This window comes from Phocoena phocoena, chromosome 8, assembly GCF_963924675.1.
Source record: "Phocoena phocoena chromosome 8, mPhoPho1.1, whole genome shotgun sequence".
In the NCBI taxonomy this organism is placed as follows: Eukaryota; Metazoa; Chordata; class Mammalia; order Artiodactyla; family Phocoenidae; genus Phocoena; species Phocoena phocoena.
This window is the reverse complement of record NC_089226.1, coordinates 101,191,047-101,208,647: the sequence shown is the minus strand read 5'-3', so window position 1 is coordinate 101,208,647 and position 17,601 is coordinate 101,191,047. Positions and strand designations below refer to the sequence as shown.

Genomic DNA, 17,601 nt, shown 5'->3' with positions numbered 1-17,601 from the left:
CCTACTCCCACCGCAGGTCCCTGGGTTTATGAATCAGGCGGCTCCGAAACGTCTTTCTCAGGCCATCTTTTCTCCGCTGTGGGGCCGACGGTGGGTGATGGATGGTACAAAGGGCAAGATGTAAGTGGGGTGGGGGTGGATGTTACAAGCCGAGGAGGCGGGAGGGGCAGAAGGGAGCCGGGAGCCCCAGGATGAGAGGGGAACACAGGCTATAAGCCAACTTCCACTGTCACCTCTGGGCCGAGAGCAGCGTGTCCTCAGTTCTCACAACCACCGCTTAAATGCAGGTTATTAATTCCTCCATTTAAAAGAGGAGAAGACGGGAGCCTAAGCAACATGCCTCAAGTCACCAAATCAGGAACTGGCAAGCATGGATTCCAACTCGGTTCTTTGAACTCCTAAGTCTGTGCTCGGGAACCGCGGCCTTTCCAAGCAAATGTCCGGGAGAAGGGCTCCGCCCTGCATCTTCTTCCACAGACTAACGAACACCACCGCCTTGCCGCCCCCAGGGAGCGCCTAAAAGCCTTAAGGCTGGAGACGGCCGCCACAGTCTCTGAGCAAAAGTACGACGCGGCCATTGATATCACGTCTAGTTATGTGGACCAATCCCCAGAAAGTGAAAGAGCAGAGGGGCGGGTTTATGCAAAACACACAGAGCTTGAGCAGGAAGGCGAAGCAGTAAAAACCTTGTTTAAGGTCTATTTCCAAAAATTTAGTTATCATTATGAAGCAAAAATAATTAAGAATTTGTTTTAAGCAAGATTACACATTAAGAAAAGTCTAATGGTTAGGCCATAAAAGTCACCACAACCGTAAAAGCTATAGCCAGAGTAACGCTGGCCGGCAGCGAAACTTACCGGTATCGCTTCTCGGCCTTTTGGCTAAGATCAAGTGTAGTATCTGTTCTTATCAGTTTAATATCTGATACGTCCTCTATCCGAGGACAATATATTAAATGGATTTTTGGAATTAGGAGATGGAATAGGAGCTTGCTCCGTCCACTCCACGCATCGACCTGGTATTGCAGTACTTCCAGGAACGGTGCACTCCCCTTCGGGGGAAATTTTTGGCTGTCAAAAGAAAAGAACATAATAGTTCAAGTACTTTGCGGTTCAGAATACACGAAAGCTTTTTTTATAGAAATTAAGCTTTCATCTTTTACCTAGTTTTTATGAAATCTGTTTATAAAGGGAAATTTGTGATTCATATAATTCTATGTTAGATAACACATAACGCTTTCTTTAAGCTGGTGTCATGCGCCATTTTCCGTATGTCTGTTAGCTGCTGTGCAAAATACGAAGTCGGTGACACTGTTTAAAGCCCTCTTCTACGAAAACTCTAAATTCTCCGAAAAATACGAAAGAACCAACAAAATATGCACAGTTACAAGAATTCTGAGGTGCTTGTTTTTTTTTTTTTTTTCATTTTGAGAACTCGTGTTTACGAGAGATTCTGTTTTGCGCGCCACGAATGAAGAAGTGTATCGCAGGAAAGCCGTGTAGGAACCACCATCATGAGACAACTGCGATTATTTTTCAAACTGTTTTCGGTGCTTCTGTCATTGCAGTAACATAAATCTACCCCCGCTGACGCGGGTTTGAGTCTTAACCCGCACAGATCTCCTCACGAAGGTTTTACTTCAACGCCGCAACTGTTGAACCGCGTCCCCTATAGTTCGTACTCCATACAACAAGGGCAACTCTAGGATGAGAAGGCCGCACACCACCCTCACAACAAAGAATAATTCTCGGTCGCCGTCCGCGTGCAGGAGTGGAGATGCAACGCAATCAAAAATAAAGCAAGTTTTTTAAAAAATAATAATAAAGCAAGTTTTTAAAAAGCCATCAGAAAGAATATTAAGTACTCCAGTAAGTTCCGTACAAAATGGAGGAATCCGAGCACCGGCTTTTGGTCTGGATTGAACTAGATTGAGAGTGTTCTTTTCTCGGTAATGCAAAGGGTGAAATGTTACTCCTCGCACTCCTACCGCCAGTTCTCTACCGGAGTCGAAAACAAAGATTGCTTCTCTCTTCAGGAGTCAAATCTGGCGGGCCACAGTGGGGTCCTTTATTCTTACCGACGTAGTTTAAAACAGCAAAATTTCTCAAAAGCTTTGATTTCAGGAAACAACACTTCTCCGTACGTCACTCCATAAAGGGAATCGTTATGTTATTTTCTAAGTTGCATTTTATTCTGAGAAGTGGTAACTCTGCAGTTTTTTCACTGTGAGTTGATTTTTACGATCACCAAACCTCAACGTGAGGGAGAGCAATGCCCTACCTTACTTTTCCAAAAGGACATACGTAAGAGTGTCTCTTCGTTTTCCCAAACACTATTCGTGTTGTGTTTTCCTTCTTTAATTATTTTTCTTTTACGCTGCTTTGGGTTTTCATTGCTGCACGCAGGTTTTTATCCGTTCCTGCGAGCGGCAACTACTCTTCGTTGTGGTGCGGGGCCTTCGCATTGCGCAGGTTTCTGTTGTTGCTGAGTACGGGCTTCAGGCGGCGGACTTCAGTAGTGGTGGCACGCGGACTCCAGAGCGCAGACTCAGTACTTGCGGCACACGAGCTTTAGTTGCTCCATAGCCGGTAGGAATTTTCCCGGCGTAGGGTTCAAACCTGTGTCCCTACATTGACAGGCGGTTGTTTGATTACTGCGCCACCACAGAAGTCCCCTTTTTGTCTTTTCATACTCGAAGTTGAAGCCCGCCGCTTCACTAGCGTTTCAATCATTTCTGAAATGGTCTCTTACCTTGTCTGGTACAGGAAATATTGATGCTTTGGGGTAGGGAAACGGACTACGGATGCCTAGACCCGGCATCGCGGTTCAGTTAGGATACGCTTCACTCGAAGTGTAAAATGGTCAAGTTACTGTTCAGATCTCCACAAGAAACACCTCCAGGTTTCTGGAGATGTAAAAGCGAAAGCAACTGGCGCGCAAAGGGATTTTTTGTTTTTTTAACTGTTGCGGTTTAACTCCCGGAAACCGCATTCCACTGGGTCGGACTCCGCGCGCGCTGGTGACGCACCTGCTGCGCCGGAAGTGTGAGCCGTAGGTTCCGGGACTCAGCTATGGCTGCTGCGGCAGCACGCTGGAATCATGTGTGGGTCGGCACCGACACCGGCATCCTGAAAGGTGGGGGGCGGGGGGGGGAACCAGGGGCGGGGGTCGCCGTTTGGGGACATTGGCGCGACTAACGTCCGTGTTCCACAGGCGTGAACCTTCAGCGCAAACAAGCGGCCAACTTCACGCCGTCGGGACAGCCGCGGCGCGAGGAGGCGGTGAGCGCCCTGTGTTGGGGCGCGGGCGGCGAGACTCAGGTGCGCAGCCGCTGGCAGGCGGAGCGAGGGGCCTGGGGCACGGCCGCCTCCTTCTTCTCGCCATTCTGCCCTCCTCTGCTCGCAGATCCTGGTGGGCTGTGCGGATGGGACAGTGAAGAACTTCAGCACCGAGGAGGGCAGGTTCCAGGGTCAGAGGCACTGCTCCGGAGGGGAGGGCATATTCCGAGGCCTCGCCCAAGTCGACGGGTAAGACCGAGCCCCTTGCTGAAACGCTCAGGTCGTAGGGAGAGCTTTGAGGTTCCCGTAGGACGGCCGAATAATGGCGATCAACCTTGAGGTGACAGGGGCCTTTGTCCTGCCGAAGTTCATTCATTCCTATAACAAACATTAACTGAACACCTACTGGGTTGTATATAGGCATTGGGCGAAATGCAAGGGCTTCAGGTCAACCAGACACAGTACCTGCCTTCATACAGTTTGCAGCCTACAGGGTTTTCTTTTGGCTCCATAATCTTTTGGATGACCCTGAGCCCGTCATTTAATAAGTTTCGAGTATGTTTTTCAGTGGGGGCTAACAATCACCAACAAGGTCGTGAAGCTCCCAAAGTAAAAGATAGGAAAGTGCTAGGTTGCAGGCCTAGCTTCCTTCCGAAGATGAAGAAAGAGGCTGTGAGCAGACTGTGTAGGTTTGGTGATGTTAATTCTGACAGGTGAGGTGGAGAAGGCTTTGTGGGGGTGAGAAGTTGGAACTGGCCCTTGAAGCACGGGTAGAATTTTGAAATGTAGAGAAAGGAATAAGGGCATTCTAGAAAGAAGCTCCTTCCTGAGCAGAGGCCAAGGATTGGTGTTAGGCTACAGGGTACATCACAAGGACGATAAATAGCATTTGAAGGTTGAAGCCGAGGCAACGTTTTTCCTTTTTATTTTTTTTCCTATTATTTGTGAGGAAGCATTTTAATATGACATAGGCAAGGTAGGTTGGGACTAAAGGTAAAGGGCTTTAAGTGCCAGGCCGAGAGATCTGCACTTCTGTACCTGGTGGGGAGTTACTGGTTTTTGAGCAGGAAATGCTGTGGTCAGAGCTATGAGCCTGCAGGAATGTGGAGGATGGATTGGAGAGAAAGCAGTTGGGAGACTGTTGCCACAGCCCAGGCAAGCCTAGAGCCTGAACCGAGTTGGGAAGGGTGGGCAGATATGAGAAAGAGTATAAGCTTGAACTGTACCGATACTGGAGAGAGACTTGCTTGGGCTTCATGGGACGCATACTTTGAGGGAGAGATTGGAACCCCGAACAGGGAACTTGAGGGAAGAAGCTGGTGTTTGGTTTTGGCCGAACACTAAATCCAGAACAGTCCCATTTCAATCCTTTCAGAGCTACTGATCCTGACCTCTGGTGACTGACTCAAGGTTCAGAAAGACTAGCAGGGCCAGGTGCCCCAGACGTAGCTGTGGAATAGCAAAGGCTCTCTGTTTTGGAGTATCAGACTTGATTTCCAGCTCTGGTGCTGACATTTATAGCTGAGTGGCAAATCTTTCAATTTCTCAGAGCTTCAGTTTCCTCACTTATGAGACTGGTAAACCCTTACCTTGTTGAGGAAATTAAGTAACAGCCATCAAGCCCTGCCCAGACCCGAGTAACCTAGAGGCTTCCTTAGGAGCAGGACTGGTATGGGACCTCCCTGGTGGCACAGTGGATAGGACTTGATGCTCACAGGACGTTCAGGCCTGTGTGCAGGAGGCCGGGGTTCAATCCCTGGTCGGGGAGCTAGATCCCACGTGCATGCCTCAACTGGCAGTTCACATGCCTCAACTAAGGAGCCTGCGAACTGCAACTAAGGAGCCCGCCTGCTGCAACTAAGACCCGGGGCAACCAAATAAATAAATATTTTTAAAAAAAGGAACAGGGCTGGTAGGAGGGAGTCTAGTTCATATGAATTTGGGCGTGGGTCGACTGGGGCCAGAGAACAACCCTGCTCCTCTTTTCAACCCTAACTCTATCCTCCCTTTGCCGGCAGCACCCTCATCACATGTGTGGATTCTGGGATTCTTCGAGTCTGGCATGACAATGACAAGGAGGCATCCTCTGACCCTGTGAGGCTCCCCTGGCCTGATCCTGAGGGTTGGGGGAGGTGGGGCCCAGGGTAGGAGCCAGATGAAGGCTTTGCGGGAGGAGGAGTAAGGATCTGGAACCGACTCTCATCTCCCCTCTCATCTTCCATTCTTTTCAGCTCTTGGAATTGAGGGTGGGCCCTGGGGTGTGTAGGATGCGCCAAGACCCAGCGCGCCCCCACATGGTTGCCACAGGTGGGAAGGAGAATGCTCTGAAGGTCTGGGACCTGCAGGGCTCTGAGGAGCCTGTGTTCAGGGCCAAGAACGTGAGTGATGCGGGGTGGGGAGGTGATGGGGGGCAGGGAGGGGCTGGTTCCGAGGTCCAGGGAGTCTGAGGCCACTATGTCAGAGACCAGCTGGGCTTTAGGGGACAATGGTAGAAGGCAGGAGGAAGGGGCACACTGAGCCCTCCACAGCCCTGTCCCCCATCTACCCACCCTACCAGGTACGGAATGATTGGCTCGACCTGCGGGTTCCCATCTGGGACCAGGACATACAGTTCCTCCCTGAGTCACAGAAGCTTGTCACCTGTACAGGGTACCACCAGGTGAGGCACCACCCCACCCCTATCTCTTTCTGGGCTTAAGCAGCCTCCTGGAGAAACAGCCTTGCTGTGCAGGCTCGGTCCCCACCATTCGGCACAGCCGCCTTGCTTGCCATCCTTCTTCCATCCCTGAGCTCCCAGAAGAGGGATGACTTCCCCCGTCTGTTCCAGCCCAATGGCTGAGCCGGTGATCTTCTCTTACTACATTCTAGGAAGGAGTTCCCTGAACTGTGATTCTTCCTTTTCCTCCCACCTGGAAGAGAAAAGAAGGGAGTGTCCCCTTCATAGTAGAATCACATGGTTCAGGTGTCATGAGAAGACGTGAGCTGGGTATCAAGAGAACTGAGTTCTGGTCCTGATGCAGCCTCTGATTTGCTTTCGGACCCAAGCCTGACCCTCTACTAACTGGCCTCAGCTCCTCAGCTTTACGGGAAAGGTCCACATGGGGATCTTTTCAGTGGGTCTTTCTCTCTCTCTTCTTTTTTGACTGCCCTGCGCTGCATGCGGGATCTTAATTCCCCGACCAGGGATCAAACCCGTGTCCCCTACAGTGGAAGCACAGAGTCCTAACCACTGACTGCCAGGGAATTCCCAGCTGGTCTTACGTGAAGTTCTAAGACCTGGGTGGCTGTATTTGCCCTGTTTCCTTTGCTCCTACATATTGAAGTCTGCTATTGGTGAGACGCCTCTGCTCAGAACACATACGAGGGCTTCCTCTCTCTTCCCTGTTGAGACTTAACGTCTTTCTCTGCTTGAAATTCAGCAACTCTTGACAGTTGGACTGACTTGCTTTTCCATCCCAAGAGGGGAGTACGGGGGGATGGAACGCTCATGCGTGCAGACCATGGGAATGCTGCCGCCTCCAGGCTGGGGGACCTCTCTCCTCAGCCCTGTGTGTTCACGCTCCTTAGCAGCTGTCTCTCCTCTACCCCCCAACACACAGAGAAGAGGAGTGCATTTCAAATGAGAGTTTCTCTGAAAGAGTGGGCTGTACAAAGCAGTGTATGAGGAGGGGATGAAGATGTGGAGGAGCCAGAGGGCATATGTGGAGTGCGGGTACTGTTGGTGATGCTTCAGCCTTCCTCCAGGTCCGTGTCTATGATCCAGCCTCCCCCCAGCGCAGGCCGGTCCTCGAGGCCACCTACGGAGAGTACCCACTGACAGCCATGACTCTCACTCCTGGGGGCAAGTGAGTGTTTAGAGGGCAAAGTGGGGCTTGGGAAGGACTCCACGGGGCCCCTGCTGACCCCATGTGCCTCTGATCTCCTCAGTTCGGTGATTGTGGGGAACACTCATGGGCAGCTGGCAGAAATTGACCTTCGGCAGGGTGAGTGGACTAGGGGGTGAGCGGACTAGGGAGCCTTGCGGGAGGGGGAGGGGTGGCCGGACTAGGGAGCCTTGCGGGAGGGGGAGGGGTGAACGGACTAGGGAGCCTTGGGGGAGGGGAGGGGTGAGCGGACTAGGGAGCCTTGCGGGAGGGGAAGGGGTGGGGAGGAAGGGCAGGATTCCCTCTGACGGGGTGCAGTGGAGCTGTTGAGCCCTCTTTCAGGTGCCAGATTGCCCGTGTTCAAATCCTGGTTCTGCCATAAGCTGTGTGACCTTAGACAAATTACTTTGTCAATTCCGTGCCTTAGTTCCTTCACGTGAAAAATGGAGATATTAATGGTAACTGCCATCTCAGCGTTATGTTAAACGAGGATTAAACGTTGAAACATAAAGTGATATGAACAGTAAACACTCAATAAATGGTTGTTGGCTGGCCAGCTAGCACTGATTCCTACCACTTTCTCCAGGGCGCCTACTGGTCTGTCTGAAGGGGCTGGCGGGCAGCGTCCGAGGGTTGCAGTGCCACCCTTCAAAGCCCCTTCTAGCCTCCTGTGGCTTGGACAGAGTCTTGAGGGTACACAGGATCCGGAATCCACGGGGCCTGGACCATAAGGTGAGAGCCTGCTGCCTCCTGTTCCCTGGATTCATGTTTCTATTTCTGCAGGCTTGGCCCATTAAGGTCCCTCATCTTTTGCAGGTTTACCTCAAATCTCAACTGAACTGCCTCCTGTTGTCAGGCAGGGATAACTGGGAGGTAAGCAGTTGGGTCTGGGAATGTGGGAGCTAAGGGCACAGGTGTGAGGACTTCCCTGTGAAGAGGAAAGGGAAGCAGCTGGAACTCAGACCTGGGACTGTCCATCCATCTGCCAAGTGTAGTCCTAAAAGAGTCACTGCCAAGGGTGAAATAGGCACATGGATGGACATGGTTTCCAGGAGCAGGAAATAAAAGGGGTGGTGCCTGGAGGAATTATTCCCCTTCCCTGTGGGTCTGACTCCTAAGCTCTTCTCCCACTCACCAGGATGAACCCCGCGAGCCTCAAGAGCCCAACAAGGTGCCCTCAGAAGACACAGAGACAGATGAACTCTGGGCCTCCTTGGAGGCGGCTGCCAAGCGGAAACTCCCCGATTTGGAGCAGTCCCAAGGCGCCCTCCAAACCAGACAGAGAAAGAAGAAGAGGCCTGGGTCCACCAGCTCCTGAAGAGCTTGTGCTCACGTTGTAAATAAACAGCTTAATACCTACCACGACCCTGAACCTTTTGTGTTGGCAGAAAGGAAAGAGTGGCGTTTGCTCCCTGAGCTGGGGTGATGGGGGGTATCTGCTGTCACGAAAGCAGGGCCGGGAGTCGGCGGGCTGGCGTGGGTGGAACCGAGTGCGGGGGCCGCGCGTGGGGCCATGGGCTGCTGCCAAGGCAAGGACTTTCAGACTTCGGGTGAGCAGGCCAAGGAGGCCGGGTCACAGGAAGTTCAGGAAGGTGGGACCGGAGACACACAAGGGTGTTCAGGGAGCCGGGAGTGCGCGATGGACCACCCAGAGGTTGGACTGGGGAGGATAGAGCTCAGCGGCCTCGCATCCTCGCAGGCAAAGAAGGGGCCGATGCAGACCCGGCGGAAAACCGGAATCTCAGGTCGCACGAAAGGCTTCTGATCACTGTGCTGTGGCGGCGGCTCTCCCTGTTCAGCCGTCGGGGCTCCTCGCGGTCAAGCAAGAGGCAATCAGTCCAAAATCCAAAGCAGGCGTGTACGTTCCAGGAGTGCAACCGGGAGGGGATCCAGGAGGAGCCCAGAGAAGGGGTGACCCCAGCCCTGTTCTCAGTCCGCCCCAGCCTCCCTCCAGAGAATAAAGTTTCTAACTTGTACCTGCCTGAGAGCTTGTGCCTCCAAGGCTCGCTTTGCGCACACAGGGCGCGGGCACCACCAGGGCTGCGGGCTCTTTAAGGCTCCTCCCCCGAGGCTGGCCCATTCCCTTGGGCCCCAGGCTCCCGTTCCTTGGGGGCGGAGCCACGGTTGCGGCCTAGCCAATGGGAGAGCGGAGTTGCATTAGCGTTTGGGTGCAGGGGCGCGTCTCTCGGGTCGCCGGGCTTGAAAAGGCGTGGCACCGCCCGCTCGTCACCGGGGGTGGGGTTATGTGTGGGTGACGTGGCGGCTTCTAGTCTTTGGTCGGGTTTCGGCGGCTTCGGTTCCCGGGGAGAAGGCGGTGACGACCCGGGAGATTGTGGCAGTGGCGGCGGCGGCGCCAGGCGGCAGAGAGGAGGTAGGACACGCTCTAAGAGGGGTCTGACCGCAGTGTCTGCTCTGGGCAGCTCTTTCCGGGGACGGCGCGGGCTGGGGGGAAGGGAACCAGAGGCAAGCGGGCAAGTCCTGCCGGCCCGGCTCGAAGTGAGCGAATACGTCGCCGTCCAATCAGGAAAGCCCCTGTTGAGACAGACGTCGGCCTTAGCTAATCAGTGGTTGCAGTCCTCCAGACGGTGGGACTTAGGCGAGGCGAGGGTGGTACTTCCTGCTTCAAATAAACACCTAGAGATTTCCCCCCTCCGCCCACCGAAGTGTGTCCCTCTCAGGAGGTCCGTCAGCGTTTCTCCCTGACGAGTCGGAGGAACCCGTGGATACGAGAGGGCCCACTTAGGGCCTAGGGCAGTTGCACGGGCCGGACTGGAGCTTCGGAGCCACAGGACCTGGCTCTGGCCCTGCCTCTACTTCAGGGCCCCGGCCCGCGCTCTGGCCGCCAGAACCAAGTTGGAAGAAGAGTCTGAGGAGCCGGACGGCTTGGGCCAGAGAAGAAGCGGGGTCCTTCCCGCTGCGGGTCGGCCCCAGGATCTGCGGGTGGCTTCGGGCGCGAAAGTCCGTGCCAATTGCAAAGGGGCCCCGAGGATCTGGTTGGGGGGGATTTGTGGGGAAGGAGGCTGCCTGGGGAATGACACTCTCCCCTCCACCACAGTCCAAGGTTATGCGTCTCAATGATCCCGCGGAAACGCTACGGGTCTAAGAACACGGATCAGGGTGTCTACCTGGGTCTCTCAAAGACACAGGTCCTGTCCCCTGCAACTGCTGGCAGTAGCAGCAGCGACATCGCCCCTCTGCCCCCCCCAGTGGCCCTGGTCCCTCCCCTTCCCGACACCATGTCCTGCCGGGATCGGACCCAGGAGTTCCTGTCTGCCTGCAAGTCCCTGCAGAGCCGTCAGGTAAGGACCTGGAGTGGGAAAGGCAAGAGTGACTCATACTCAGACCTGGGAGAGGCGGTGCTCCAGCACCGTTGGTTGAAGTAATTCTTGGGGGAGCCCGATGGAGAACTGGTCCAGCTTGGGGAGGGTGGTAGGATCTACCAAGCAACAGAGAAGAGGTGGGCTAGCTAATCTAGAGGTAAGGATCTAGGCTTTTTTTTTTTTTTTTTTTTTTTTTTTAAATCAGGAATTCCCTGAGCGTAGGGTTGCTATTCTGGAAGGAATATCTCAGCGCAAGAGGTGGCTGCGAGTATATTTGGTTTGGATAAGGAACAGATTCTTGAAAGAGCTTTTAGCTCAGAGACAAGCACTTTGAATTCTAGTTCCAGTATAATTTTACCAAGTTTGCTCTGTGACAACACAGAAGTTAATCTAGTTGGATCTCAGGTTTTGTATCTGTAAAATGAAGGAAGGTTTCTAAATAAGTAGTTTTAATCAAAACCACTTTGGAGTGCTTTTTTAAAAATTAGATTTGTCTTGGTCCAGACTTTCTGAATCCAAGTGGAACCTGAATAAATGTAATTTAAAATATTTTTACTGGTCAGCTCTTGTTAGCTTCTCTTCTGTACGATCTCCAAGAGTTTTACATTTATCCTGATTCCCGGATTGGAGGAATAGAATGGTAATACTAGTTACCATTTATTTAGTGCTTAGAATGGACCTGGTATGTGGCTAAAATAATTTACAACCCTTAGGTTTTTTAATCTTAGCAAGAACAAGAGGTGTGTGGATTGTCTTCATTTTACAGAAGAGGAAGTAGAGATTCAGAATGGTTTAAGCAGCTTGCCCCAAGCCCCCCATGTAGTAAGAGGTGGCATCTAGATTTGAACCCAGGTCTACCTGTATGGACTGTCTGGTGGAGGATGCCACTAGTGTTAGAGGGTGAGTTTAGTAGACACCTGAGGAACAGTGAGGAAACAGTTTTCACTGAGGAAACAGTGAAAGCTGGAAATGGGGAGGGAAAACTAAAGTTTTACCTCTTGACGTTGCTTTTCAGAATGGAATCCAGACAAACAAGCGAACTCTGCGTGCCGTCCGGCAGCGCAGTGAATTCACCCTCATGGCCAAGTGAGTTGAGAGAAGTTATGTGGTGTCTGAGGAGAGGTGGCCTTGCCTGTGGTGACCTTGGCCGTGAGGACTGGGATTGGTTGTGCTGGTGCTAATGTGGGAAAGGCCCTCTCCTTCCCTTCCCGCAGTGTTCCCATTAATGCTCGTTTGCAGGCGCATTGGGAAAGACCTCAGCAACACATTTGCCAAGCTGGAGAAGCTGACAATCTGTGAGTGTTCTCGGGGCCTTTCAGAACTGGGGCAGTGAACCCGGGAGGGCGGAGGAACCATACTCCCTGAGCCTGGTCTTCAGCCTCACCTGTCGTGACTTCTTGTTTGTCTCTGCAGTGGCAAAGCGCAAGTCCCTCTTTGATGATAAAGCAGTGGAAATTGAGGAGCTAACTTATATTATCAAACAGGTGAGCGACTAGCGATCGGCAGAGCCCAGCATTTCAATTGGATCACTTCCGTCATTTTCCCTTGCTCTAGGGTCCCAGAGAAAAGTTTCTAGAGCCAGCCCCAAACATCCCACTCATCCAGTGTGTCAGTGATCATCTACTGTGTACAAAGCACCGTGCTGGGCACTTGCCACACAAACATTACGAGGCAAGATACCTGCCTTCAAGGGCTTACTGTCTAGAAGAGGTATCCAGCCCCATAAACTCACACTTACAATGGATAGGAGGCAAATGGTACAGAAAAGATCTTATGAAAAGATGAATGAGATAGTCTGGGGACACTGGGAAAGATTTTATTGAGGATGTGACATCTGAGCTGGTTTCAAGGCTTGTGGAGAAGCAGTGGAAGAACGTGCCAGACAAAGGAAACAGTGTGTGCAGAAGCATGTCTTATAAAAGGGAAAGTTCGAGTTTTTGCTCAGATATCACCTGCTCAGGGAGGCCTACTGTCACCATGCTGTTTACTACCCCAGCAACCAACTCTGATCTCGCTTATCTTGCACTATTTTCTTTTTTATAGCACTTGTTACATTCTAATGGTCTCTATAATTAACTTATGTTTATTGTTTGTTTTCTCCCACTTAAGTCATCTTCCTCAAAAAAAGAAAAAAAAAGTGCTAATACCATAAGAGCAGAGATTTTTCTTTCTGTTTGTTCATGGATGTATCCCAAATGCCTGTAGCAGTGTCTGGCATGTATTAGGTACTCAGTATTTGTTGATTGAATTGAGTGATTGGCAGCAAATGAGGCTGAAAAGGTAGACTGGTAGCTGTCTGTGAAGATCCTCATGGGGGCTTGCTAAGGCGTGTGGAATCACTCTGAAGTGTGTGGGCTGCAAAGACGATTAGAACCTGGATTCCAATTCTGTCTGCAAGACCCTAGTATAGCAGTTCTAACAGTGTTATTTGTTTCTGTCCCGGAACAATGTAATAAGAATAAAATGAGAAATTGAATGACCATGGGGGAAAAAGGAACACCCTGGAGCATGAACGGTCAGAGACGCTAGGGAGGAGGCTTGTGCAGTTCTCCTGTATGAAGATGATTATGGCAGAGGCCAAAGGGCAGGCACATTCAGGAGATGCTGTGCTGAGTAGAAAAGAGAGGGTTCCGTTAATTACTGGGGCATTATCGCATAGGCATTTAAGAACCACTGACTGGATTTAGACAGACTTCAAATCCCAGGCTCACCAATCATGGTGTGACCTTGCGTAAGCTACCCAACTACTCTGAGCTTCAGTTCCCTTATAAATAGAAAGGGGACAATAACAGTACCCATCTCACAGGGTTGTTACAAGGATTTATTAGTTTATTTTTTCAATCACTCACATTATTGAGTGACTTTGGCTGCCTGGTTCTGGGGATTCAGCAGTGAACAAGACAAATGCGGTCCCTGCCCTTGGCAACTTCCTTGCTGAATGGGTGAACTAGACACTATACAAGCAAACAAAAGACAGTTTCAGGTAGCGGCACATCCTATTAAAGAAATGAGGTGAGTGAGTTCCTCAGGGTAGGGGCCTACTTTACATGGGGTGATCTAGGATGGTTTGGCTGAGGAAGGGACATAGAGACCTGAATGGTAAGGAGAAAGTTGGTCATCCAGAGATCTGACGGGGGCACATTCCAGAAAGTGGGAATAGCAAAGGGAAAGGCCCCGAGGCCTGGGCAACCTTGATGTGAAAGGCTGTGAAACAGGCCAGTGTGGCTGCAACACAGCCAGTGAGAAGGAGGCCTGTGTGTGGGGGGGGTGAGGTCAGAGGAGTGAGTGGGGTGAGACCACACAGCCAGTGTAAGCTAGGTGAGGAATTTGGATCGTGTACTAAATTTAGTGGGAAGGTCTTGGAAGATTTTGAAGCAGGGGAATGACATGCACTATTTTTGGTTTAGAAGGTCACTCTGGTGGTTGTGTGGAAAGTGGATTGTAGGGGGCAAATTCTAAAAGGAAGATCACTTAGGAGGCTCTGGGCAATTTTTAGAGAGAGGACAGTTTGGACTAGGGTAGCTTTGTTAGAGAAGGAGATGAGTGGACACATTCAGAGTATATGTTGGAATCAGCTGGGTTCTTTGTGGGTTCCTTGTGGATTAAGGGAAGAGAGAGGAATTGAGGATGATTTCTTAAGGTTTTCTCACCTGGTGAGCGGTGGTGCCATTTACCAAAGTGGCAAAGAAGGAAGGGGGAATGACTGGGGGGTAATTAAGAGTTGTTTCCTACGTTAAGTTAAGAGAAAGTCATCAGCTGCCTAGCAGGTTGCGTGGCGCACAGCACTCAAACCCGAGACTGCTGTTCTGTTCACAAAGCGCTGAGTATGTAGTAAACGCTCAGTGTAGGTTATGGTGGTGCTGTGGCGTATAGGTTGGGTTAAGGAGATGTCAGTATGTGACTTAGAAGCTTCTAGCTTGGGCAACTAAGTGGGGAGTGGTGCCATTTTCTAAGTTCCGGGGGGAGGAGATTTTATGGGGGAAAAACCTGGAATGCAGTTTTGGACACATGGCTGTGAGCAGGCTCCATTAACTCCGAAGGGACAGAGCAGTCAGCAGCAGAAATTGTCCAGGGGTCTCGAGAGAATCTTTGGGGCTAGGTTACTAATTGGAGGAATACTAACTGGGGGTACTATTGGAGGGACTCTAGAAGTTGCCTAATCTAGTTTTTTGGTGGTTTTTTTTTTAACTTTTATTTATTTATTTACATTTTGGCCGCGTTGGGTCTTTGTTGCTGCCCGCGGGCTTTCTCTAGTTGCGGCGAGTGGGGGCTACTCTTCGTTGCAGCGCATGGGCTTCTCATTGCAGTGGCTTCTCTTGTTGTAGAGCACGGGCTCTAGGAGCGCGGGCTTCAGTAGTTGTGGCTCGTGGGCTCAGTAATTGTGGCTCGCAGGCTCTAGAGCGCAGGCTCAGTAGTTGAGGCACACGGGCTTAGTTGCTCCGCGGCATGTGGGTTCTTCCGGACCAGGGCTCGAACCTCATCCCCTGCATTGGCAGGTGGATTCTTAACCACTGTGCCGCCAGGGAAGCCCCTAATCTAGTTTTTTTCTTAGCCTGTATCTTGAGCTCACTACTTTTGACCTCTTCCCCCTCCCCCTCCTCTTCTTCCTCTGGTCTTTCCCTGGACTTCGCTGTCCTGGGGCGGCAAGCTTTCTCTGCCACTCCCAACCACCTCCTTCATCTCCCTTGTCTCACGAGGCCCTTGGCAGGCAGGATTGGGAAGCAGATAATCCATTGGTCTGGTGTAGAAAGCCTGGCTGTGCTACTAATTCATCGTGTATAACGTTAGACAAGTCACATCTTTCACTCTTTTGCAATAGTAATTTTTAAAAGGAATTCTGTATATAAAAAGCATTTCATTGATGCTTCTGGGAAGCCATGGTGCCTTTGACTCTTCCTGTCTCCTGAGTACAGCACAGATGCTTTGTTGCTCAGCATGCCCTGGGTCTGAGATTTTGGCCTTTTGAAGGGTTCTATGGCCATGAGCATGGCCTCACAGTGGGGGTAGGACAGCAGGGTGGAGGGAGTAAACACCTCAGGTCTTTATGAATGGACGGGGCCATATTTCACCTCTTTCTGGCTCTACCCCGCAGGCACTGAGCCTGAGCAAACTACAGAGCTTGGACTATCCCAGCAGGCCCTTCTGGTCTGTCTGAGATACCATCACCCCTGCTAGTAATGTCCACCCTGCCGTCCCTGCCAGAGATGTCCAGGTGGGAGAGATGCTGGCTGAGGACCCCATGGTTGATACTCAGTTTTTCTGTTGGCTCTTTCACCAGGACATCAATAGCCTTAACAAACAAATCGCCCAGCTTCAAGATTTCGTGAGAGCCAAGGGCAGCCAGAGTGGCCGGCACCTGCAAACCCATTCCAACACCATCGTGGTCTCCCTGCAGGTGGGACCCGGGGGAGGGAGAGGCAGAAGGGAGGAAGGCATCTTCTCTGGCTGACCCTCTCTCCTTTTCTTTCAGTCAAAACTGGCCTCCATGTCCAATGACTTCAAATCAGTTTTAGAAGTGAGGACAGAGGTGAGAAGAATCTGTGTAGGAGGGATAGGAATCAGGGGTGAGGGCTCCAGAGGGAAGTGGGAAGGGGACAAGTGGAAGGGCAAGGGCAACAGGGTCACGGGCACCAGGAGGAATCTCTTTAATGTGCCCGCTTTCCAGCGGCCTCAGGACCTTTGCATTTCTCCCTCAACCCTAGAACCTGAAGCAGCAGAGGAGCCGGCGGGAGCAGTTCTCCCGGGCACCCGTGTCAGCCCTGCCCCTTGCCCCCAACCACCTAGGTAAGTCACAGGCAATACAGGGAGCCCTGAGGGATAAGGCTTAGTTACTCCAGTTCTGGTGTCTTCCAAAGGCAGGGGTTGGGTAGGAGAATGGATGGCTAAGGAGGTTGCTAGGCTTTGTCTCTTAGAGGTCAGACCTGATTGCTGGGATATATGATCCACACCTAGTCTCCAGCATTCTCAGTGTTGGGGGTGAATTCAATCATGTTCAGAAGAATGACAGTTTCTAATTTTTTTTGCACTTACTCGTTGTCTTCCCATTCTGTCATTTAATTTTCACAACCACCTTTTGAGAAAGCAACTATTGTTATCCCCCATTTTACAGGTGAGGAAACTGAGACTCAGAGAGGTTAAATGACTTGTCCAGGGTCACAAGGCTAGTAAGTGCCAGAGCTGGGATTCAAATCCAGAGCATGTGGGCTTTGAACCTTTTAACCACTAAGAAGTGCCATGTCTTCTTTCTTCCCCCAGGGGGCGGTGCTGTGGTTTTGGGGGCGGAGTCTCGAGCCTCTGGGGACGTGGCCATTGACATGATGGACTCTAGGACCAGCCAGCAGCTGCAGCTCATTGATGAGCAGGTATCCACGCTCTGAGCTTGGGAGGAGTTGCTCCTCTGTTTTCCTCTGTGGTCACAAGCAAGTGTTTGGAATGTGCCATGGGTGGAATGGCAAAGTGGAGGGTCCTAAAGAGGCAGGCCCTCCCCTGCAGAAGCTCCCAGTGCTCATGTATGCTGTCTCTCCTCTGAAGGATTCCTACATCCAGAGTCGGGCAGACACCATGCAGAATATTGAGTCCACAATTGTTGAGCTGGGCTCCATCTTCCAGCAGTTGGCACACATGGTTAAGGAACAGGAAGAGACCATTCAGAGGTGAGATTCTTTCTCTCCTTAAGTTCAAAAACAGGAGCCTTCTCTTCCCCGTGGATTGGCATCCTAAAGGTCCCCAGGGACAGCTTGATGCCCTTTGGAAGAGAAGAGTGAATCCTGTCCACCCATAGGGTCAAGTTCATCTGCCTCCATCCACTCAACAAGTGTTAATTGAGCACCTGTTCCTTGTCAAGCACTGTCCTAAGTGCTGGGGATACGGTGATGAACAGCACAGTTAAGTCTATTTTGTGGAGCTTACTTTGTAGTACGGAATTTAATAGTGTGGGTGAGGATAGCTGTTAAAAAGAATTGAGAAGAAATTTTCAGGTACTGATAAGGGCTATACTGAGAATTAAAGTAGGATGAGGTGTTCAGAAAGTGATGGAGGAGGTATATCAGATTGGGTGGCAGGGAAGGCTGCTCTGAAGGCTTGATATTTAAGCAGAGACATGAACTACAAGAAGGATCCAACCATGCAAAGAAGAGGGAT

At 51.2% G+C, this 17,601-nt stretch overlaps 3 protein-coding genes and 1 non-coding gene across 5 annotated transcripts in view; all 4 read left to right on the top strand.

The window, feature by feature from the left end:
- The first annotated feature begins 861 nt into the window (after positions 1-861).
- Positions 862-1,052, top strand: LOC136127742 (U2 spliceosomal RNA). The gene has a single exon (XR_010656192.1). It is a non-coding gene; the product is annotated as a U2 spliceosomal RNA (small nuclear RNA).
- A 1,983-nt stretch (positions 1,053-3,035) lies between these two features.
- WDR74 (WD repeat domain 74) lies at positions 3,036-8,497 on the top strand. Its single transcript, XM_065881432.1, has 11 exons — positions 3,036-3,135; positions 3,214-3,320; positions 3,406-3,527; positions 5,297-5,372; positions 5,510-5,656; positions 5,836-5,937; positions 7,023-7,123; positions 7,206-7,261; positions 7,728-7,873; positions 7,958-8,014; positions 8,280-8,497. The coding sequence occupies exons 1-11, from the start codon at positions 3,072-3,074 to the stop codon at positions 8,457-8,459; spliced, it is 1,158 nt and encodes a 385-aa protein (XP_065737504.1). The 5' UTR covers positions 3,036-3,071; the 3' UTR covers positions 8,460-8,497.
- Positions 8,498-8,654: 157 nt separating this feature from the next.
- Positions 8,655-9,196, top strand: TEX54 (testis expressed 54). Its single transcript, XM_065882459.1, is given in 2 exon segments — positions 8,655-8,826; positions 8,829-9,196. Coding segments are annotated over 2 exon segments (540 nt in total).
- A 192-nt stretch (positions 9,197-9,388) lies between these two features.
- Positions 9,389-17,601, top strand: part of STX5 (syntaxin 5) — a 28,144-nt gene continuing 19,931 nt past the window's right edge. The window contains exons 1-10 of one of the 2 annotated variants that reach the window (XM_065881645.1): positions 9,389-9,512; positions 10,197-10,440; positions 11,477-11,547; positions 11,701-11,756; positions 11,875-11,945; positions 15,740-15,856; positions 15,932-15,988; positions 16,164-16,245; positions 16,717-16,819; positions 16,993-17,114. In XM_065881645.1, the coding sequence (XP_065737717.1) occupies positions 10,216-10,440; positions 11,477-11,547; positions 11,701-11,756; positions 11,875-11,945; positions 15,740-15,856; positions 15,932-15,988; positions 16,164-16,245; positions 16,717-16,819; positions 16,993-17,114 (904 nt within the window). In that variant the 5' untranslated portion in view covers positions 9,389-9,512; positions 10,197-10,215. Of the gene's footprint in view, positions 9,513-10,196; positions 10,441-11,476; positions 11,548-11,700; positions 11,757-11,874; positions 11,946-15,739; positions 15,857-15,931; positions 15,989-16,163; positions 16,246-16,716; positions 16,824-16,992; positions 17,115-17,601 lie in introns of both variants that reach the window. The other variant, XM_065881646.1, reaches the window with a different exon arrangement.